Source organism: Lytechinus pictus, chromosome 5, assembly GCF_037042905.1.
Source record: "Lytechinus pictus isolate F3 Inbred chromosome 5, Lp3.0, whole genome shotgun sequence".
Classification (NCBI taxonomy): Eukaryota; Metazoa; Echinodermata; class Echinoidea; order Temnopleuroida; family Toxopneustidae; genus Lytechinus; species Lytechinus pictus.
In genome coordinates, this window is record NC_087249.1 from 14,330,877 (window position 1) to 14,355,422 (window position 24,546).

The window sequence follows — 24,546 nt, forward strand, 5'->3', positions numbered from 1 at the left end:
ATTCGCTATTTGTATACCGTTGCACGGCTTGAGGAGGTGACGTCACAATACGATTTAATTAATTGCGCTCAGTAAAAATGAAGGTGCAATACGCGTATAAAAAATAAGTATTTTTGCTTCCTTTTCATAAATTACTACAGGGAAAAACTCTTGTTTTTTCATATTTTCGCTAAATTCCGAGGCGTTGTACAACACAAATAGCAAATATTCTTATTCGTGCAATGGTGCTAGCTTAGATTTCGCATTCGGTAAAAGAAAGAGAATAGAGCATCTTTCTTTCACCTCATGCGAAATCTCGCACCATCGCACTCATGCCTATTCGCTATTCGTATATTGATGATGATAAATACGAAGGAGATATGTTAATATTAATACATGTGCTAGAGTCTTCTCTATCACATGGTAGAGAGAAATGCAATTTTTGCACATGCTTGAGCGAACACTTATATTTTTCTAAATCTTTTTTTTTTTTGGGGGGGGCAGGGGTCAAGGTTGTCAAAAGTGGATTGCTCTATAGGGTACTGTCACAGTACTATTATTATTATTATCATCATCATCATCATTGTTAGTATTAGTAGTAGTAGTATTATTGTTGTTGTTATTATTATCATTATTTATTGTTATTATTGTTCTTGTTATTATTATTATCAGTATTATTATTAAGAGGAGAGAAAAAGGAGATGGTAAAAATGTAAAAAAGAAGGAAGAAGAGTATAGACAGGTCTTCAATTCAATTGATAAAAATATTACATTACTTTCATGTTTATTCCTTCTTCCTCACCCCGGTCGTTCATTAAAACAGCTTGGCGGCGCCCCTTACGGTGAAAGAAATTGTAAACTAAGCATTTGTATTCTTATCTACTTCAAATATTTATTCGTGCTGCTCGGGGTAGATTTAAAGCAACCAAAGGTCATCGAGTCGAACATTGCTACACATGGATAGCTGAAGATAATTCACTCGTTTTGCATTCAACCATTGTCTTTAATTTACAACTCTGATATTGGGCAACGAATGTCAAAGACTACCATCAACATCAACAAAGGTATGATTTTTTCTTCTTTTTCACTCTGACAATACGTTAAATGAGATTAGCATTATATGAGAACAAAATGTATGTTCGTTGTAAGTTCCATTCATCGCCTTTAACAATCGGGCCAAGTAAAGTGCCCTTTGTGTCACGAATATTGCATGAATATAATTATATAGTTTCTATATTCCTTTACCCTTCACCATATTCAAATTCTATGTACAGTTATAAACAAAAGTCGCCCTTGATCCCCCGAAAGCTTTCCGAAAGCAAATTGAAATACAAAGTATTTATTTCAGTACTAATCATGCTAATGGGCTGAAGAAATTAAAAAAATCACATCACGTTCGTATAATGATTTGATATAATTCATAGAATAATTATTTGATGTCGTTCATCGAACGTTTTGATATGATCGTTCTTTTGTTGTCATCCACATACCGATGTGATGTCGTACTAACACAACTTTTTGATGTCTTGATTAGTTGTTAATAGAACGATTGATGTCGGTCTTAGAATGGTTTGATGTCGCGATTTAATAGGACCATATATCTGTCAAAGACATTCAAAGGCGCATTTTGGGAGGAGCCAGCCTGCCCAGCCAATCTGGGTCGCCTAGAAGGGCGTGCACACAGAACTGTGACCTGCAGGTCTCTCCTCCCGATATAACTGATTGGGGGAAATGCAGGTGGACCACTACACCGGGGTTCCCCCTATACGAATAGTGCATTGGGTTCTTAACGTGCAAAGGTGGTGACTCTCCCTTACACGGGGCCTCCATTTAACGCCCTATCCGAGGGACGGAGTGCTTTCCACTGCAACATTGCCGGCATCTATAATTATGAAACAGGGGAGAGACGTTTACACACAACGCACTGGCTTCACTCATCCGCCCGGGGTGGACTCGAACCCACGATCTTTGGTTCGACAGGCAGACGCTTTAGCGACTGAGCCAACTTTGCTCTAATATCGTTCATGTATATCAACTTTTTTGTTTATTTATTATTAAACAGATGGATCGTTGGAGAGGAAGACTAGCGTTGGTGACAGGTGCATCAGAAGGAATAGGAGAGGCTATCTCTCGCCTTCTTGTCAAACATGGTATGAAGGTGGTCGGATGCGCAAGAAATAGTAGAAAATTAGAGGTCAGTGATCCCGTGTATAAGTTAGTCACCAATCATAGAGCTATAATAGCTCTATGCACCAATCATTCATCCTCATATGAACAAATGCAATTGGGTGGACCTGAGATCACCATGAGTAACGTACGTGCACCGTGCCTTGTGCACAGCGCTTCATCACCACTTTCATGTTACCTATCGTTTGTGGTCATGGTGGTGATAACTAAATAGCATGTTATCACCTGTTGCAATCTATCGCAAGCGGCGATAATATAACGTGTGAATGACATAAATACTGATCGAATTATTTTCTTTCTCTTTCTTTCTTTGATTCTATGTGTGTTTTTCTTTCTTTCTTTCTTTTTTTCCCTTTTTCTTTTTTGTCTTTCTTTCTGGCTGTCTTTCCTTTTACAATTGTTTAATTATTCATGTATTCATTTGTTAATTAATCAAATGAATTGTTTATTTATTCATTTATTTATCTATTCATTCATTTATTAATTAATTAATTCGTTTATATAAGTTTTCATTGAAAAGACCGGGTTGTCCCGTTCAAATCAAATGACATGCTTTGCAAAGGAACCCAACATGTCGCATGTACAATGCATACTAAACATGACAAATTAATTCAAATTCAAATAAGAGGGTTTTTTTTTCAAACTTTAAAAAAAATATGATTTTTCGATATGAACTAGACAAAATCATTTGTCATAAAAATATTATTTTATTTAACAGAAGAAGGCGTAGTTCCCTGAAAGCAAAATCTTGTGACGGGATTTAAATATGATATCAAAACTAATTTCTATCGTACCTGTAGGCAATAGAAGATGAGCTGAAGGCAGAAGGTGGCTGTTTCATCCCCATCCAATGTGATCTATCTGAAAGGGATCAGATCTACGCCATGTTTGAAAAGATCAAGACCGAACATGGCGGTGTAGATGTTTGTATTAACAATGCAGGAATGGCTTTTCCATCATCGCTACTCGATGGTACACCAGAAGAATGGCAAAAAGCATTAGATGTAAGTTTATCAAGATAGAAAATTAGATGGATGGATGGATAGATAGATAGATAGATATAGATAGATAGATAAAATAAGACACTTAATAATAAAATAACTAAATGACTAACTTAATATGTAAAGACCTATAAATGAACTTACTAAATAATCATACAAAAACTAACGCACTAAATAGTTAAAAGGAAAAATAAATAATTTATTAAAAACTAACTAAATGAATGATTAAATAAGTAACTGAATTACAAAACACATGTAGATAAATAGATAACTAACTAGATGAAAAAAATTATGAATAATAAATGAATTAATTATTAAATCAATTTGATTTTCAGGTTAATGTGATTGCTGTATGTCTATGCACGAACCTGTCTATCCAACATATGAAGGACAAAGGAGTTGACGATGGGCATATTGTTGTGCTTAACAGGTAACATACAATTCACATGGGTTGTTGATCCGGAAAGGAGGAGGAGGTGGAGGTTGATGATTAATATCTTTTATCATCACCATCATCATCATCATTATTATTGTTATCATCACCATCATCATCGGTATTATCATTATTATTATTACTATCATTATCATCATCATCATCATCGTCGTCATCATTATTATTAGCATATCATAATTATTCATCTAGACCCAGCCGGGGTAATAATAATAGCAGGGCCCGCTGCTGGGAGAACAGTTTTCAGAACTAAAGTGGCTACCCTGGGTAAATATGCCGTTATTATTATTATTATTATTATTGTTTTTTATCATTAATTAAATTGTTATTATTATAATCATAATTAGCGTTATCACAATTAGTTATAATCATCCTAATAGATATAAGCCTAAGTTAACTCGAAACGTTTTAATCGAGCTGAAACATGTAGACCTGCATATGTAGATTTAAGGTCAACATTGTCGAACAATTTTTGTGTGTATGCGTGTGTCTTTTTCATTTTTTATTTATTATATTATCATATCTATATTTAGCTTGGGAGGACATCGTTTCATACAAGGCGCCAATCATCTCCATTTCTACGGCGGTACAAAACACATGGTGACAGCCTTGACAGAAGGCTACAGGGATGAACTGAGGCAGAGGAAGTCCAAGATCAGAGTCTCGGTATAGCTATGTTTTCTCTCTTGTTTTGGTGGGGGGGGGGGGGGCTGGAAAACCTCCTTAGTTATGGCGGATCCAACATTTCATGAAAAAAGAAGGGGTTAATGATTATTGATAATCATAATAATTTTATTTACATAGCGCTTGTTCCAAATGATACACATTGTTAATTGCATAAAACAAGTTAAATTTTATAGTCATACTGCTGGTCATACTGGGCTCTGTAACACAAAGATTAGCGATCAATCGCTAAATGAACTGACCAATCATTATCAATTTTACACGCGCTTTAAAATTAAAATACTGATCAGGGACCAATCAGTGCAGTTCTTTCATATTTGCAATTCATAGGAATGACATAGAAAGGAGCAGAGCATTGTTATCAATTATCAATATATTTGTTCAAGGCTATTTCTCCAGGGTTAGTCGAGAGTGAGTTCGTGGTTCGGATGAACCCTGAGGACCCAGAGAAAGGGAGGAAACTGCTCCAAACACGACCGGTAAGTAGCCTTACACTAGAAGAAAACAAGCAAACAAAGATTGAGAGCACAATTTAACAATAAACAAATAAAAATCTTGATCTGGTATTGGTGCCTGTCATTGGATCATAATTTACGTAACCAAAGGAGGAGCCACTGAGCTAGTCTGCTGTGCAAACCTGAATGTGCGGCCTACTCATGCCTTGTGTACTGAAGGCACTCTCGCTCGAAACAGCAAGTTTTGTATGTGCTAGTCTTAGCGTTGAGACACACTTGCTGATCAAAGTTTCAATCAGGGTCTGTGCCTGCAGACTACCACTGAGCTGCGGGAGCTGAGGGGGTTGATCCCTACCTCTTCAGAAACAACAACGCAAAATAACCATCTTATTATTATTTTTTTTTTGCATGATAACTTGATAAGCCCCCCGGGGTCAGCCCCCACCTCCCTCCAAACCGTTCCGCGGCCCCTGCCAATATTGTAAGTCCCGGGGCTATTAAGATTCAATGCAACGTTCAAATTAGCCTCGTCCCTTTTGCAACGTCATCCAAGTCTTGAGTGACTTGTCTAATTATCTGATGTCGTATTGCGTATCGTATGCCCTACTAGTCACTTGGAAGAAAACATTTGCTTGATCTGCTGCTGTTTTGACATCGTTTTTTTTTTTAACAGTGCCTCAAGAGAGAAGATATTGCCGAACTCGTAGTCATGGTCTTACAAGTCCCTCCAAATGTACAGGTATCAAAATTAAACACTTTAGACAATAATATGATAATAATGCTAATAATGATGATGATGCTGATGATGATGATGATGATAACAGAAGAATTAATTAATTAATAATGGCTTTCTATATCTATATGCTACCTTTTGCACCCTCAGAATTTGTTAAATCAACTTAAAGTTGGTTCGAGTATGAATTTAGCAAATGGTAAAAAAAATGCATCAAAAATTGATTTGGGAATAGTTTAACCGGTCGTTGGTTGGTTCATATGTAAACTAACTTTGGGGTTGGTTAAAAAGATTCTGAGAGAGTTGCCAATTCGTTCGACAGTTTTGTGTATGTGTTAAGATTCACCTGACCCGATAAATGTTATTCTTATAATCAATATTATTTTATTACTATTATTTTTACTATTTGTATTACATTATTTTTTATAGTATTGTATTATTTGTTTGGTCCTCATTATTTTTCAGATCCATGATATACTCGTTAGAGACACAGACCAAGTGATGTAAAAGAGTGGTGGTTATTTTACCTGACTGCTAAGAAACGATAAATGCGTGTTACTAAGTATAGCCAGAGGCCGACGGTTAAGGTCCTCTCCGAAGGACGTTTGTACAGATAAACAGTAAGCAGCATAGAGAAGATGAAAATCAGCGGAGTTTGATGTTGAGCTTGGAAGCTTTTGCTCGAATGCTACCCAGGGTGTAGAGAAAGGACATAAATTGTATGGGCGATGACTGGGACAATACTTATTGCCCCAGGCATCGACGATTTGAGTCGTCGACGTATTAAACGCCGCATGCATTAAAGCGGAAAATAATCATATACTGATCAATCATCATTACTGGAAATTGTCAATTTGTTTAATGTATCGTTTACTTAAAATCTATTTGTTAATTTGATCTTTTTTATGTACAACTTACCTAATTTGCAGATAAACCCCAAGTAAAATACTATTCATCAAATCATACTAGCAAGTAGGAGTAGTAATAGTTGCTGTATGATAGGTAGTAGTAGTAGTAGTAGTAGTATGAAGAAGAGGAGTAGTAGTAGTAGTAGTAGTAGTAGTAGTAGTAGTAGTAGTAGTAGTAGTAGTAACATACTGTTATTATTAACCTCCAATTTAAATGCTGAGCGCCGAGTGAGAAGGCAGAAGATCCAATTGTTATAAGTATGTGCTATGACTCGGCCGCCGGATCGAACCCATGCACGACATCCCGTTCATGAGGCGGACGCTCGACCACTGACGATATGTTTTTTTTTAATTAAATCTAAATAAACAATTGCATAATCTTCTATATTTTATGATTCCTCTTTTTTTCTAAATTTTCTTAGTTCTTTTTAACCATTTGAAAAATAGAGAGGGAGATAGAAAAAGAGTGATGAGCAAGGTTGGGCTCGCTCAAATAAAAGGTAATTGATCAATTAATGACCTTCCTTATACAATTAAATCATCAAGTAGCCTTTGTACTTTTTATGAAATCTTAATCAGAAAAGTCAATCTTGCCCTGATCTGTAAATAATAGTGTGACAAGGCGGGTGTGGTGTAAGGTTGGGTGGAGGGCAGGTTTCGGGGAGGGGTGATGATATCTTACAAAGTTTTCTTTTTTCCATTATTGTTTTTCATTATTTTTGTTAATGTCAAATATCTTGCTTGGATTTGTAATCATGCTTTTCTTTTTGCCATGTACAGTATCTTTTGTTATGTATGCTCTGGACCCCAGGGAAGACCAGCGTTGTTATATTAACAAAGCTGCGTGGGCTTATCCAGCCATTTCACAATACCTTTCATTTTTATTATGTACGTACATTTACCTTGTATTGCTTTTTTTTAATGTTGTGATATGGAAAATAAATACCAATACCAATTACGTAATTGTTTACATTTCGGAGTAATTGTAATTGTATTTGAAATTTCGAAAGGGAAAGTAATTATAATTGTAATTGAAAAAATAATAATTGACTTCACTTACTGTCAATTACTTTTAATTACATTCAATTACTTTAGAATAAACTTACTCAATTTATGATTTAATGTCATCACCTTTTTTTCATGTCAACTGCTTCAGCATCAAAGAGAGTAAGAGGCAGAATCCGTGCTCTGACATAAACCTACATCTTTTCAGTTTCTCTGTAACTTAGAATCATATTGAAATAGGTGGTGCGAGTACATGCAGAATATAAATTGATTTAATTTATGACGTACTTTTATAGAAAGTAATTGCAAATGTAATTGTAATTGACAATAGTAACTGGTAGCTGTAATTGAAATAAAATGTAATTTAATTGAAAAATAATTGTAATTGAACATTTCTTCAATTACGTAATTGTAATTGTAGAAAGTAATTGAGCCCAAACCATTTCCATTTATGCTCAATTTATTCCTTTTTTTTACGATGTAAGAATGTTCATCTGTAAAATGGTATCTGATTTATATTTTGTATTATGTTTGAATGGAAATGGAATAAAGAATTGAATTGATGAGGGGAGAGGAGGGATAAATTACTCTATACAGAGGCGAGAAATAGCAAAATAAAGTTCTAGAGCAGTTTTGGCGAGATCAATTCATAAACTTGAATTTGGGTACCTTTGTTGCTTGCACATTAACTTTATTAGCTCGTCCTCTTTTCTGTTGAGGTTGCCGGTTGATGCTACCATTCAGTATGATGCGTAATCATAAACAGCGCCAGCTTATTGTTTTAACTCGTCATTGTGTGAATGTGATTGTCGTGTATTAGCAAGGGGTGAGTGAGAGTATTCCGGGCACCTGAAATCGTGTACGAATGCACCTGTTCGCTCCCGCCACTTTACCACACACACCACTACATAAATTAGATCGCAATTTACAGCAGACGGCGGCATACGTTAATAACGTTATAGCGCGCAAACTCACCATCATAGGACTTTGGTAAACGATCGAGCATCCGGATTACAAGAGGAGAAGAAAAAAAAATCAGCGCAAGATGTCAAAGAATTGAGAAAAGAGATTTCATCCTTGATACAGAATGAAACGTGGGAAATAATCTCGCTTTTGTCAATTTTGACCTCGCTGGATGAGAAAAAAAAATCGCGGAGCATGACGAACAGTCGCTTTGGAAGAAGAGGATCGATAAAGAGCTCAAGGTTGCGTTTCATCCAGCTGATTTAACCGTGAGTCTGTGGATCACTGGGCCGACGCACCCGGCTAATCTAACGTTATTGGTTTCGTGGTTTGATGCCGTCTGGCCTTGTCCGTTGCCAAGTGCGTGTGTATTTATATCTGGACTACAACATTTTGTATCAATTCTGGAAATATTAAGCGATGACCAATCAGGTTCGTGTAAATTCATTATGCTGGTTTCCTTCTTTTGGATAATTGTGAAATATACATATAAATATGATTGCCCCTCTAGGCTCCTAATAGAATCAAGTTTTAGTTATTTGAGCTATCCGAGTTTGACAATAGGCTTAGTTAGGCCTATTCTCATTGTTTGAGTGTTTTTTGTTTGTTTGTTGTTGGGTTTTTTTTTTTTTTTTTTTGGGGGGGGGGTCCCTGTAGTAGATATGGGTTTCTGTAATCATACACAATAATAAGCATGCTGGATAGAACATGGTGTGATCACAGTGTGTTCACATAGTGGACTACGACATTATTATTCACACTTAAAATGCTCAAATTCAACAGTGTGAAGATATTTTCACACTGTGGACACCTCAACAGCGTGACTGATTACAGCGTGTTCACATGGTCAAGTATGATTGTTAGTATGTAATTCACACTGTTGAAATGCTCAAATTTAAGAGTGTGAATGTGATTTAACATTGTGTTCCACACTGTGAACACACTGTGTCACACACTGTGGGGCACTGTTCTTTCGAGTAGGGATGATTAAAGAGACAAGTGGTGTGTTAGGGAACCTGGAATGTGAAATTAATATGCAATTTTTGTGGCCTTTCACTTGTTACATTGTAATAAAAATTGATTGAAATGTAGGATGAATTCATATCTTAATTAGATGAAGCCATGCAGTCATACCTAGCATGTAGAGGAATGCTTTCAATTAGTAGGAAGATACTCAAATCTGAGCTTGTAAACTTTAAGACAACTGTCATGCCTTGATTTACTGGGTCTTTATGCCAGTTGATGCAGTGGGGATATGCTCGTTAGCACATGGTGTGTGTGTGTGTGTGGGGGGGGGGCATGTATGGGTATGAAGTTGATATCTTTATTAGATAAACCAACCATGCCTGTTATGCACATGAATGTATTTAATTATGTTTTTTTTTAGAAAAAAGTTCTGAAAATTATCATATTGGATCAATGGGAATTAGAGAGGGACTGCTACAAGATTCATACTAGTATTCAAACTTTCGGGCATCTGCCCTTTGTTAAGATAGGGTCCGAAAGTTAAAGATTTCCTATTGATCTCAACTTTATAATAATTTATAAAGGAGAACAGTTTGGATTGTAATTCACAAAGGCTGATCACAGTTGTATATGTGAGAATTACATGTATAATATACATTAAAATATTGTTCACATGTTGATTTTATGACTGCATAGGCTTGGTCTCTGATGATGTGTGCATGAAAAGTTATACCTTAAGATCACAAATAGAGCAACGTTACATGTACTTTACCACGGATACCTCCTGATAAGGACTGATATCGATTTATAAACAATATTTTCTAATTTATGTCAATGAACTTTGACCATGTTCGGGTACGTCATAACTTTGTAGGGTTATAGATCTAGTTCATGAAACAAAGACAAGGATAATAAGATATCACTGATGGTTTTGCAACAGTTTTCCAATTTATTAGTAATTCATAAAATGCAAAGCAGATATATACAATAAAATGTGTATGGGAATCACAACAGAAGCCTATGGCTTGCTAAACAGTGACCCCTTACATACAAAATATACAATATGACATGGTAAATCAAGAACTTTTAATCAGTTCACATGATTAAGTTATAGGTAATTTATGGTCAATGGGTCAATGAACTTTGATCATGTTGGGGCATTTACATTAAAATCCTTAATAACCAAGGTGAAAGTATGTATGTTTTTTTAAATGACATAGCTTTAAAAGAATGTGGACCCATGTCATGAAACCTGGACATAAGGATAGTCAAATATTACTATTCAGTTTGCACCAGTTTCAGTTCACATGATCAAGGTAAAAGGTCATTTAGGGCCAATGAACAATGATTTTATTATCATATGAATGGTGATTTTTGTGAATAATTAATAATTTTAGTTGTTTTCAAAGTCAGTACTGATGCTATGTAGAATTGTGTAATGCAGGCAAGACTGTCAAAGGTGTTCTTGGTTGCTTTAAAGATCAGGGTTGGGCTGTCCCAAAAAAACTCACAATGGTACATTTCTATTAAACCTAGTAACAATTATTAGGGGCTGTTTTTTAATTATTTTCCTCAAGGGGGGGGGGGGTGTCAACTTATGATCCTTTGTATTTTCCCTCTCTTTATTTTTTCACATTTCACATTTTTTATTTTTCAGAATATCTCAAGAAGGTGAAGAGAATTAGCCATGCAGAAAGCAATCCGCTTAGACGACTCCCAGCTTTTGATGCTGGCGGGCCGAGCTAAGACGGACTTCACCATCGCTGGTAATCTACAAAAGAAAAGTTCCGATACCGGCAAGTGGAAACAACGTTGGTGCGCTCTCTATGAGAACCTTCTTTTCTACTTTGAGAATGAAACTACCAGCCGACCTTTAGGGCTTATCTTTGTGGAGGGATGCTACTCGGAACATATCGTCACCCCAAGGAGCAGTGTCAAAGAGGAAAAACAGGTGAGTTCACTTTTTTGTCAGCATCATAAGCATCAATTATGATGAATACCCATGAGACATTTTTTGTGGTGTTTACCAGATTTTATTGATTTTTTTCTTCTCCAAAGTTATTAAATTAGCCTCGCTGTTTAGAGCTTTAAGGATCAAAATCCCACTAAGTTTGAATTTATCATGACGTCATCACAATATAAAATAGAACAATACTTTACTGGATGATTTGTCATTCAAATTTGAAATGGTTAACTTTGATATTGCATTGATTATCACAGAAAGTCGTGGATAACAAAGAGTGCATTATTTACCCGCTATATGTCCACATCATTTAAAACACTTGCTGTAGCTTAGTAGCAGATATTTTACCAATGAAAGGTATTCTTCTATTAAATGGAATTTAAAAGAAGTTGTCTGTGGTTTTGGGGTTCATGGAGATAAGAAAGTGTGATTCAATTGAATTAAACTGAATTCTCAAGACAAAAACATCAAGGTTGCCAATGATTGGCTCCTTTGAACGGTGAAGTTCTTATATTGTCAGAAAAGTATTATGGAGAGACAGGAGTATCACATAATCAGGGGCAGATCCAGGATTTTCCAAAAGGGGGGGAACACAAATTTCCGAGGAAAAATTTGACAAGCAAAAAAAGAAGGCTTTTAACCAAAAATGAAGGATAATGGATCCCCGAAAAAATTATCAAGCAAAAAAAAGGTCTTCACTTTTAAAAGGGGGGGGGGGGCACAATTCTGTTTTAATGGCATTTTTACATTACAAATTTTAATTTTTCTTCTCAAAAGCCGGCTCCCCTGGATCCGCGAGTGCATATAGTACCTAACAGAAAGACCGTATTGTGTAGGAATGCCATTATTGTTATTTCATTTCTTTAAACTTCTGCTTACCTACCGGTACATGATTAAAATTTAGCTGGAAACACTAAAAATTAACAGTAATAGGATTAGCATTGTTAAGAATATTGAATACACAGTAAAAACACTGTTTACTAGTTTTTTAGCAGTTTAATCAACCATGCTTAATTTATTGAGAATTATATATTAAAGATGTTTTGGTTGTATAAGATTTTAAAACTTGTTTATACCATTTATACAGCTACTGTAAGATCATATAACAGCCTTGTATAACAATTTAAAAAAGCAATTTTACTGCATGAATTAGCAGTGTATACATTCTACAGTCACTTCAGTGATATATTATGTGATAGCAGTAAATTGGTGATTCAGTGTTTCATTTCTTTCAATTAGCGTTGAAATCTCACTTTTAAGATCCTGATTACAAATTAGATAAAATGTCCACTGATCTATTTTGTGCGTTGGAAATATTGATAGGTGGCACTTCATTAGGCTTGTTTAGGGTCAATTACCTCTGGAATATTGTAATTAACCACACTAAAAGTGCAGGTGACATGTTTTTGGAAAGCAGCTTATCATTGATTAAACTAAGACCCATCTTAAAAAGGGCCTGTCAAAATAACCAGGGAATAATATTCCTGACCAGTATCAAATTGCAATTTACTCCTTTTTTATGACTGCTACACAATATTTCCTTTGTAGCATTTTTTGTACTGTACAGAACATAGCTGATGGCTTTTCTCTAACAACCAGAAGTGCTAATCAAATCTAAATAGTAATAATAAGCCCTGATAACTAATGTGTTGGTGAACATGTGACCCCTAGAATGGACATATATCACCAAATCCTTGGTTGGAATGTATCCAAATTTTGGTTGATTTTTACCTTTATTTTTGGTTGAACATTAGTTTTGATACACATAAATATCAGTCTTGATACCAATAATAAAGATTTTTTTCATTCTCATTTGTTTTTACAAACGTATTGAAATGAAAATAACAGTAAAACAGACATAAACAATAGAAGATGTACAATTACAGTCAGTAAATATTAAAAATTTGAACAACAAAAAATTAAATAAAAAGTAAAAGGAAAAGTTTGAAAGTGTTGTGATGAATGAAAATGTGCTGATATAAAAAGAAATTTCATTTGTTATATGAAAAAACAAGAGAAAGAGTAAACCGTAATACAAAGTTTCATGATAAATAACCCCTTCAAATGCAAATAATGTGAGTGCATGCACCATAAGCATATTGATGCGTTTATTGTGTGATTGAAAGTGATTTATCGAAAAGCCTAATCTTTTGCTTGAAATTCACAAAAAGTTATTTCAGCTTTGTTTAAACCAATACAAGAATCAAAGCACATTCAACCGAAAGCACAACGATAACATCAATCATATGCTGCTTTTTAGCCAAGCCTTTGTTTACCTAAGAATCATTTTACAAGTTTCATTTCCCTTGGCTGCAGTCACAGAAAAGGAGAGGAAATAAATACTCATCCGCCAACAAAGGCATAATGTATCGCCATCAAGCTTTACCAGGGTACCTCTCTATACCATACAATATTTGAAATTCATTGCCAATATAATGGCCATCTACCGGACTGTACATGCGTGCTGCTCCAGCAATTTTCCAATAAGCATACCTTCGTATCCAATCAACCACTCCTTCAAAAGACATGCAATTTACCGTGTCATCTCTCTCTCTTCCTCCTGTTTCTCCCCCCCTCTTTCTCTTTAACACTCTCAGTTCCATACTCCCTCTCTTCTGTCTCTCCATCTACCTTCCCCACTCTCTCTCTCTCTATCTCTCTTCACTGCTCGTGTACCTGTGAGGAAGCTTAGAGTTATAATGCGAGGATGGATACCTCAGGCAATCGTGCATTGTGTATGGTGTATAGCTGATACCAGCTTTTGGTTATATTCTCAAGTGCCGTTCAGAATTGCTTTTATCTGCTCCATTGTCCTTTTCAAAATCTGTAAATTGGATGGGTACCCTCCAGTATTTTCCTTGTGATATCCAGCTAGAACAAATATACATTTAGGCGATCAGAAATTTTAAAACATAATTGCTCTCTTTCAGTATAGTTTATTTACAATGTTGGTGATGTTTGGTTGATCTATAAAAACATGATTATTGAATAATGCCCTTTCGCTGGTCAATATTTTATTTCAATGTTAGTCAATTATCACCAGCAGATAATTTCCGATAGAACGATATATCGCTGATTCTGAAAATCAAATATATTTTGAGCTTCAATTCTGTGAGAGCAGGTAAGGGGGAAATTGAAAACTTTCATTGGTGCTTGTCCTTGAAAAGCGGGTATTTGGGGTACTAACTTATGAACTTCTGAGTTGGTTAAGAAGCAATACAGAGCCAAATTTGTAGTCAATAAATAATGATTAACTTTTCATAGTTGACATTATTTTAGGCATGTTTGTTACCGCAATATATCAACATAGTCATAAAGCCATTATCGAATATTCAATATTTTCAATATCACTTGATTTGATAATATTGAAATATTACCCAGCACTACAATCCACCTTTGATTTATAATGTATCAAAATGGTTGAATGATTGATATTCCCAAATGTTAGTGTTTTATTTTGTTAATAACATAAACCTGAACTTCAAACCTTAGTTTTAATAAAAGGCCTGCTTTTTAAAATTCATTTTAAAGTACAGTTTCTGTATTATATTTCTTTCTGATACTAATGTTGGTAATACTTCATACTAAATAGTGATGATCATAAATAACTGAACTAGTAATACTGTAATATAATTCTATTGTTTTGCCATTGATTAAGTTCTGATGTGTTTATTGTCTGCATAGACAGCATTTTTTTGTTATTACAAGGTGAGAAATATGTAGCTAAAGTCCACAAAGGAAACACATGTGCAACTGTGTCAATATTTCTTCATTTACATGTGAATAGGGGTGGTGGAGGCGAGGTGTGAGTTTATATCCAGGGTGCTGAAGACTCTCACACACACTCCCTCTCTCACCCACACTGACACACATGCACTCTCTCTCTTTCTCTCACCCACACACGTACACTGTCACACACACACTCTGTCTCACCCACACATATACTCTGCCACACACACACACTCTCTCATCCACACACGTACTCTGTCACACACACACACCCCACATACCCTCTCTCTTAGGGGGTGTTGCAAGAAAATATTTGCAATCAATCGCAAATATTCTGTTGCAATTTTACAAACAATATATCAGTTTTATCTGTAGCAAATCAGATTACACTCCTTGTTTCATGAAGCACATGAGCGATCGATCACAAATTTGTAATTAATTGCACGACATTTGCTTGATTTAGCGACTGAAATTATACTTGCAATTGATTGCAAGTTTCTTGCAATGCCCCATAAAAAACACACATACTCTTTCTCTTTGACACACGCACACTCTTTCTCTTTCTCTCTTTCTCTCTCTCTGTATCCCACTTCCCTCCCCTATCTGTATCTCCTAGAACCCTCTCTCTCCTACAAAACAAATACACACACACACACACACCCCTACACTTTCTTTCTCTGTCCACCCTTTCCTTTCATTTCCATCTCTATTACACTTTATTGACTCTCTACCTCTGTTTCTTTCTTTCCCCTCTCTATATCCCGAGTCTACCCATGTTCCCAAATCCTCCACAAATACCCACACCCTCAACCACACACTCTTATCTCCCTTATCTCCTTCCTTCTTCCCTCTCCCCCACTCTCTGTTTACCCCTTTCTTTGTAACCCACTCCTCTCTTTGTCCCCCTCTCTCCCATAAACACCCACACCCTCCCATCTCTCTCTTTCCCCCTCTCCTCCCTGTCTTTCTCTTTCTCCCTTCCCTTCTCTCTATCCCACTTCTCCATGTGTCCTATCTCTACCACACCAAAACCCCCACACACTTCTATCCCCTCTCTCCTATCAGCATCTGTTTCAATTCAATGTCTTTATTTCCAATTCATTAAAAAGATACTAATTTACAACACATCATACAAATGCATTTCAAATCATTAAAAATATGCATATATAAATACAGTGGATGATACATGTAATGCATCTCTCTCCCAAAAATTTTCATAAATAAAGCACATACAGACACTATCTACCCTTCCCTCTCTCTCTTTCTCTCTCTCTCTCTCTCTCTCTCCTTCCAGGTCAGTCGTAGAATATTCTGAATAGACATTTTTGTTCTTTTTCTTCTCTGTCACAGAGGCTTATAACTTTATGTTGTAAGGGAGAAGGAATATTGTTTAGTTGTTGGAGAAGAAAATTTGGATTTTCAGTATTTTGAAAGCTAGAGTGAAAGTGACTTCATGTTAGATCCTAACTTACAAACACAGTAATATTTGATTGGACAAAAGTGGTTCAGAAGTTTCTAAAATATCCTGTATGAACATGGATCTTGCACAAAGCAACTCTTTTTTTAAATTTAATTACATGGTTCAATAAAACATACTTTAGCTAATACAATTTTAAATATTAAGACGTACATTTGGCCAAGAATTTTCCAGTCAGTCGTAAGATGGTGCATTACTGTAACAAACCCCATTTATGAAACCATCCCTCCTACCATTGATACTCTAGATCTCCCCCAACTTCCCCTTTGAGGTTTATTGCCACTAAGCTGACAACTATAAGGCATCTTGGTTGGTCATTTTATTGGAACCCTCCTTCAAAATCTTGGCAATAACCACCACTTTCGGGGACTAATATCATTATGAATGTATGTTATGAAAAGATTGTGCGTAATTATTACACATTAGTCCTCTTTAAGCTGAATGTATAAGAAAGACATGGATTACATGTTAGTTGCTTTAAGCCTACATGTAGTACAGCAGGTGATCTCATCAAGGAATAGACGGATAATTCTCAAGTGATCTGCACTAATAAACCTATCACCTTGAATTTACGCTCGCAATTATAGAAATCGACTCCGCACATGTTCAGTGTGCTGTATTCAAGACGTTATTGAACGGCATACCAGGCTTCGTACAGGCATGAAATATTAAACAATCATCAATTTATTCATATGCAGGTCTCGATAATGGATCCGTGTAGTTTGTGTGTGGATATACATGTACGTTTGGGTATTTGTCTGTGTAAGTATTGAGTGGGGTTGATTTACAAGCTAACTACGCTCAGCTGAGAATAGTTAGCAATAACAATAACGCTACGTGTCTGTTTGTCCGTCATATATCTTCATATTTAATAACATGTCATTACATATGAATGAAATGCTTGCAATAATATACACATTTATAAAAGTGAAATAAAGTTTATAAGGCTATACATGTTAGTCTTTCAATGAAAAAAAGATCAGGTAATACAGTACCAAATTATCTAGTTGAAAAAAAAAAGGAAACTTTAATTAGCCAATGTGGCCCACAAAAATTAGTTGTCTTATTTATGCACATTTAAGTAATTATTGTAATGGTACTGAAATACATATTTACAAAAATTAAAAAAAAAAAAAGAAGAAATGTACAATGAATATGATATACATGTACAGCTAAGTGTATATGTACATTTATATCAGTATTTGGATAAATAAATCGCTTTAAGAAGTTATTTTGAAATGAAATTATCTAATCTTATAAGCTTTACCACTTGAAACATCTTAATCCAGCTTGGTGCAAACTAGTTAATGTAATATGTGATTCTGCGATCTTATGAGATAGATAGCACTTGATGCCTATTGCATCCTGTTGTGTGACCAAAAAATAAAAAAATGGTCGCAGACCAATTGCGAAAGAGGCTAGTCACACTTTGCCTAAGTTTAACAGATTTCTTTGATCCCAAGAGATTTGAGTTAAGCAGAGCCACCTGTATTGAATTCTCTAGGATCCCGTTGCATAAAGATTGCATAACTTTGCCATCCAATGGTAACTACCATGGTAACGCTGATCAACAGCCAATCCAAATCAAGGATTCAATGCAGCTTACCATCGCATGGAAAACTACCATAATGATGACATTAATGTAATGAGGCCCTGATTACTGTGACACGACATTCGCTTCTGCGACAATAAATCCTGGCTTAATTTTATCTAAGATGTAGGGTTAGGGTTGCCATAGGGTTTTATGTCAGGCGTAGGGTTCGGTTTAGGGTAGGGTATATTGTTAAACCCAGGGTTAAAGTTGGTCATTTAATTAGTGTGTGGAATTTAGAGCAGAGCAATTGTCGCCAGAGCAAATGTCATGGAACCCAAATTACAATTGAATTCTATAATTCACTTAGACTTTGAACAGGGACCACTAAGTTTCAGTCATGAATAGGTTAACATCTAACTTAGATAACAGTGTAATAATGTGTTTTCTATATATACAAATTGTATTTTGACGTTTTGGCAAGTCCCCCCCCCCCCAAAAAAAAAGAAGCTTATCACTATGTTCTGATAGATTATATGAGGAATAAACTTGCCCTGACACAGTTCTGATTTAAAGGACATCATTAGATTTTTTAGTAAACGTTAGGATAACCTTGATCAGGTACATCAGTCTAAATAATGTACCTGCAACCTGTTAACAGTAAAGAAGAAATATTTGACATATATTTATTGAAAATAAAATAAAAATATGTATTTTAAGATACAGTATGAACTTGCATGTTTGGATAATGATTCGGTTATCTTTAAAGTAGGGGCAATGCCAAGGGGGGGGGGGCAAAGGGGATAACTAACTCCATGATTTTCTCAAGTAACACCAAAATTAAATTGAGGGGGAAAAGAAGGAGGAAAAAGGGAGGATATGAAGAAAGAGGAGTATTGAAAATAGATTTCTTTACTCAGGGAACTATGATTTCCCCATGAGGTCAACACTGGATTTTTTCTGAATATTAATAATGATAATAATAAAGCATTTATGAGGCACCAATTATCTAGTTGCCTATTAAATGGCGCATTATATATCACCCCGGCTTAAGCTCCAGCTGCTAAAGGCACTTGGTGCATTCAAGGAATCAATCCTGCCCATTCACCTCACCTGGGTTGAGTGCAGCACAATGTGAAGGAAAACATGCCATGGTTGGGATTCAAATCCATGTCCCTCTGATCAAAAGACGAGAGTCCTAACCACTAGGCCACAACGCCCCCAATATGTTGATGTATAAATGCATTCAGAATGTCCCCAGATGCTGCCCCTGCTGGCACGAACATAGTACAGACATACAGGTGATATCCATCCATGTGCAATGTGAGAGGATCCGATGGCTGACCTTTGAATGACTATGCTCTGGTTCCAAGTTGAACCCAGTCGACCGATTCCCTCATCTGGGTGCTATATAAAAACATTCACTCTGTGGTGGCAGCTAGGGCACAAATGGCTCCCATAATAGTAATTGCATTGATCCGTTCCCAAGCACGTCCCCCCTCTAGATCGATACGGTGACTGCACTGTCCATATGTGTGCTGCCACCGTATCACAATAATTATATTGACGTAAGTTCATTACCGTTTTATTTTAATGCTAATTATATACCGAGGCACTTATTTACACAAAAACATTAGCGTATTGAGATCTGTAAAGAATTTTTTGTCAGCACCACTATTATTTTGCAGTCAGCAATGTTCAGCTTAGGACTGGGTAGTAATAAAGAGTGTACGATTTTCCGCAACTTGCCATATCTGTAAATCACAAATGACACAGTCTATGATGTTGCCCAGACTACCAATTTTCAAACCTAAAAAGAAGATAAGGCATACATAAAAAGATATATGCTGTGTAGCAAGATTCCCCTCAGGATATTTCAATTAGCTTTCCAACATTCGTCATTGTTTTCTATGTGGATAAATGGCTGGATTAGTGAGTAAAGATGCTCTCTTGGCTCAGAGATTTGCATGATATAATTGCATTTATGAAGTCTACAGCACGTACCCCACATGCTAATTAATTATATAATGTCCCATCTGCAAAAAAAATCATTGATTAAAATTAACTTTCTTTGTTGTTGCAGCGCTTTGTTCAGAATTATTGAAGTGTGGAAGTAATTTTGGTGTAAATTGGAGGTGGATACTGCGCACTTTCTCAAATGATGACATGTAATTCGATGAAAACTCACCTCTGTATCATGAGATTTTGTTTAAATAGGAAGGTATATTGCAAGTGAGGATATTCATAAAATACATTCAGCTGGAAAGCAGGTATTTTATCTGACAAGTCTCAGGGAATAATTTTGCTTTACAAATTTGAATAGCATTTTTCAAGGCCATGACCTTGGATGGCAGCATCCTGATGTCCTTAGATTAATTTGAGCAAGACACTGAAAATGAGTTAATTGTGAAAAAGAGTTCATCTCTCTGCTTTTCTTCAATCTGTCAATGAATGTGTGTCTTGTATCTCATCTCATTCTCTGACTCTTGGTGGTCATTGTCTCAGTCTTGGTCTCTTTGGAGACAATCACGGATCCTAGACTGGATTATTGTGAAACAGGGTATGGGGTTGGATGTTTTGCATTAATTTAAAGCAGAAGTGGCCTTAACAGTACTAGTCCGGTTATAATTGAGCAAGGTGCCACACGGAAAAGGATAAATTTTCATATAGTGCTTCTAGACCAGTTTTTCACGCTGAATATGAAAATATGAGGTAACCAGGCTGTATCCTGAAAATTAACCCATGAGGGTGCTTTTTTCAAAATGGCCGCCAAATTTTCAGAACATTTGAATTTTTGTACATAGATTTTGACATAAACATTCCATTGCCACAAAATTAGTGTCATATGAAAGATATATAAATTTCCTACAATTTGGTACCATTTATAGGAGATAAGTAGGTTATTTGGCTGAGATTTTAAGTAGAAAACTGCATTTTTTGACATTTTTTTCCAAAATTTGAAAATTTTGCAAATACATGATTTAACATATTTCTAAGAAAAATGAATCAATTACCTTGAAATGTTCCAGAAAACTTTATTGATATACTATTATCATATGGATGAAATTCCAACTCTGTATCATTCTTTTTAGCAAATTTATAAGGTATCAAACTTGAATACTTCAATTTCAGATATGTCGCTTTTTGTATGCATTTCCATAGACTAATACGTATAACATGTATAATATGTATAATGTATAGTTACAAATTAAATGCAATTATCTCTGCTCGTTAATCACTTGGATAGTTAAGGGTAGGCTTTTCTCTATCAGCTACATAAAACAAAATGTTGGCACATCAAGGCCTAACACTTTCATGGGGTGGGGGTGTCGAAGTCCCCCCCCCCTTGGCTATATCATGTTGTTGTATATTGCCTATTTGTTGGAAAAAGTTACTGTTTTTTTGGAGCACCCATTGAGGCAAAAGGCATTTCTGCTATACAATACAGCCACTTTAATTACTTTCAAACCACTTGGAGAGGAAAAGAGTAAGCTTTGTTCTACCAGCTACATCAAAAGAAGTGGCACGTACATCGTAGCCAACCCCTCTCGGGGGGGGGGGCTGGGGAATTCACCCCTCCCCCTTTTGCTAATTGCCAATTTATTTGGAAATTCACTATTTTGGACCCAACATTGAGGCAAAAAAGTGTCTGTGCCTTATAGTATTTTATAGCTTTGAGAGAGTAGAATTCGTTCTACCAGCTACATAAATAAGCGCTAGCACATCGAACCCTAGCCCTCTCAGGGGCTGTCAAAGTCACCCCCTCCTCTATATCATGTATATTGCCTACTTATAGGAAATTTCACCATTTTGGATCACCCATTGAGGCATAAGGGCGTTTCTATATCATACAGCCAATTTTATTTTCTTGCAATTACTTGGAGAGAAAAGCTTAGACTTTGCTCTATCAGCTACATATTATTAAGAAGCGCTGGCACATCGAAACCTATCCCACTCAGGGGCTGTCTAAGTCAACCCCTCCCCCTCTATATCATGTATATTGCCTATTTATTGGAAATTACACCATTTTTAATCGCCCATTGTGGCAAAAGTGCGTTTCTACTATATAGTACAGCCAATTTCATTTTCTTGCAATGACTTGGAGAGGAAAGAGTAGGCTTTGCTCTATCAGCTACATATAAACAAGTGCTGGCAAAGAAAAGCCTACCCCCTCCAGGAAGCTGTTGAAACCACCCCATCCCTTTTGCATTATAGCATAATTATTGAAAAATTCACCATTTTGAAGCCAACATTTACGCAAAAAGGGGTTTCTGATATATAGTTCTGCCACTTTTACTGCCTTGAAACCACTTAGGGAGGAAAGAATGGGTTTTGTTTTATCAGCCACATATAAAGAAGTGCAGGCAAATAAAAGCCTACCCCCTCCAGGAGGCTGTCGAAATCACCCATCCCTTTTGCATTGCCTATTTATTGAAAAAGTCACCACTTTGGAGCCCCCATTGAGGCAGAAAGTCATTTCTGATTATGTTTTTGCCGTTTTTCACCCTTGAAAACATTTGGAGAGAAAAAGAATAGGCTTTACTTTAACAGCTACATATAAAGACATGCTCGCAAAAAAAGGCCTATCCCCATCAGAGGACTGTTGAATTCACCCCACCCCTATTTCATTATTGCTTATTTATTGGAAAATTGACCATTTTTTAGCCCCCATTTAGGCAAAAAGGCGGTTCTGATATATAGTTCTGCCACTATTACCGCCTTGAAACTACTTGGAGAGGAAAGAATAGGCTTTCCTCTAACAGGTACATATAAAGAAGTGGCTCTACTTTATACCAGAAACACGTTTTTTGCCTCAATGGGGGCTCCAAAATGGCGAGTTTTCCAATGAATTGGCAACAATCGTAAAAAGGTGGGGTGAAATTGTAAAAAGGGTGGGGTAACATCTACATGTATCGTCCCCTGAAGTGGGTCAGGCTTCGATATGGCAGCAATTCGTTATATATATCTGAAAGAGGGGAACCTACTCTTTCCTCTCCAAGTGGTTTCAAGAAAGAGAAATTGGGTGTTTTATACAGCATGCAGAAGTGCATATCGCCTCAATGGGGGCTCAAAAATGGTGAATTTTCAAATAATTAGGCAATAATGCAAGAGGGGTGGGGTGATTGGACAGCCGCCCAGATGGGTACATGCTTCAATGTGCCAGCACTTCTTTATAGAGCAAAGCATATTCTTTCCTCCTTAATTGGTTTCAAGGCAGTAAAAGTGGCAGAACTATATATCAGGATGCCTCTTTATCTCAATATGGGCTCAAAAATGGTGAATTTCCAATAAATAGGCAATAACGCAAAGGGGTAAGGGGGCTGATTTCGACAGCCCCCGGAAGGGGTAGGCTTTTATTTGCCAGCACAAAATTATGTAGCTGATAGAGCAAAGCCTATTCTTTCCTCTCTAAATGGTTTCAAGGCAATAAAAGTGGCAGAACTATATATCAGAGACACCTTTTTGCTTCAATGGGGGCTCCAAAATGGTGACTTTTCAACAAATAGCCAAATACCGAAAATTAGTGGGGTAACTTCTAAAGCCGCCTGAAGGAGATAGGCTTCGATTTGCCAACACTTATGTAGCTGATAGAGCAAAGCCTACTCTTTCTTCTCAAAGTCATTGCAAGAAAATAAAATTGGCTGTACTATATAGTAGGAACGCTCTTTTGCCTCAATGGGTGATCCAAAATGGTGAAATATCCAATAAATCGGCAATATACTTGATTTAGAGGGGGGGGGGTGACTTAGACAGCCCCTGAGAGGGCTAGGGTTTGATGTGCCAGTGCTTATTTATATGTAGCTGGTAGAACAAACTATACTCTTTCCTAAGTGGTTTCAAATCAATAAAATGGGGTAAACAAAGCACAAACGCTCTTTGGCCTCAATGTTGGGTCCAAAATTGTGAATTTTCAAATAAATATGCAATATTAAGCAAAAGCCCCCCCCCCCCCCCCCAGAGAGGTGTAGGCTTCGATGTTCCACTTCTTTGAATGTAGCTGGTAGAACAAAGCCTACTCTTTCCTCTCCAAGTGGTTTCAAAGCAATCAAAGTGGCTGTACTGTATAGTAGAAATGCCTGTTTTTGCTTCAATGGGTGCTCCAAAAAACAATGATTTTTTTTCAACAAATAGGCAATATACAACAACATGATATAGCCAAGGGGGGGGGGGGGGGGGCTTTGACACCCCCATCCCATGAGAGTGTTAGGCCTTGATGTGCCAACATTTTGTTTTATGTAGCTGATAGAGAAAAGCCTACCCTTAACTATCCAAGTGATTAACGAGCAGAGATAATTGCATTTAATTTGTAACTATACATTATACATAATATACATGTTATACGTATTAGTCTATGGAAATGCATACAAAAAGCGACATATCTGAAATTGAAGTATTCAAGTTTGATACCTTATAAATTTGCTAAAAAGAATGATACAGAGTTGGAATTTCATCCACATGATAATAGTATATCAATAAAGTTTTTTGGAACATTTCAAGGTAATTGATTCATTTT

General features: G+C 36.2%; 1 protein-coding gene across 1 annotated transcript; it reads left to right on the forward strand.

Annotated features, from left to right (window-relative positions):
* Positions 1-916: 916 nt before the first annotated feature.
* On the forward strand, positions 917-7,356 carry LOC129260485 (dehydrogenase/reductase SDR family member 11-like). The gene is made up of 8 exons (XM_054898457.2): positions 917-1,043; positions 2,042-2,173; positions 2,967-3,170; positions 3,503-3,597; positions 4,152-4,284; positions 4,689-4,781; positions 5,431-5,496; positions 5,956-7,356. The coding sequence occupies exons 2-8, from the start codon at positions 2,042-2,044 to the stop codon at positions 5,995-5,997; spliced, it is 765 nt and encodes a 254-aa protein (XP_054754432.2). The 5' UTR covers positions 917-1,043; the 3' UTR covers positions 5,998-7,356.
* The last annotated feature ends 17,190 nt before the right edge of the window (positions 7,357-24,546 follow it).

What these genes read in the sequence shown, in the direction of transcription:
- LOC129260485 (XM_054898457.2), top strand. Translation starts at nt 2,042, where the DNA reads ATGGATCGTTGGAGAGGAAGACTAGCGTTGGTGACAGGTGCATCAGAA. An exon ending in AATGGCAAAAAGCATTAGAT is followed by an intron (nt 3,171 to 3,502) that starts GTAAGTTTATCA and finishes TTTGATTTTCAG; the next exon opens with GTTAATGTGATTGCTGTATG. An exon ending in AACTGCTCCAAACACGACCG is followed by an intron (nt 4,782 to 5,430) that starts GTAAGTAGCCTT and finishes TTTTTTTAACAG; the next exon opens with TGCCTCAAGAGAGAAGATAT.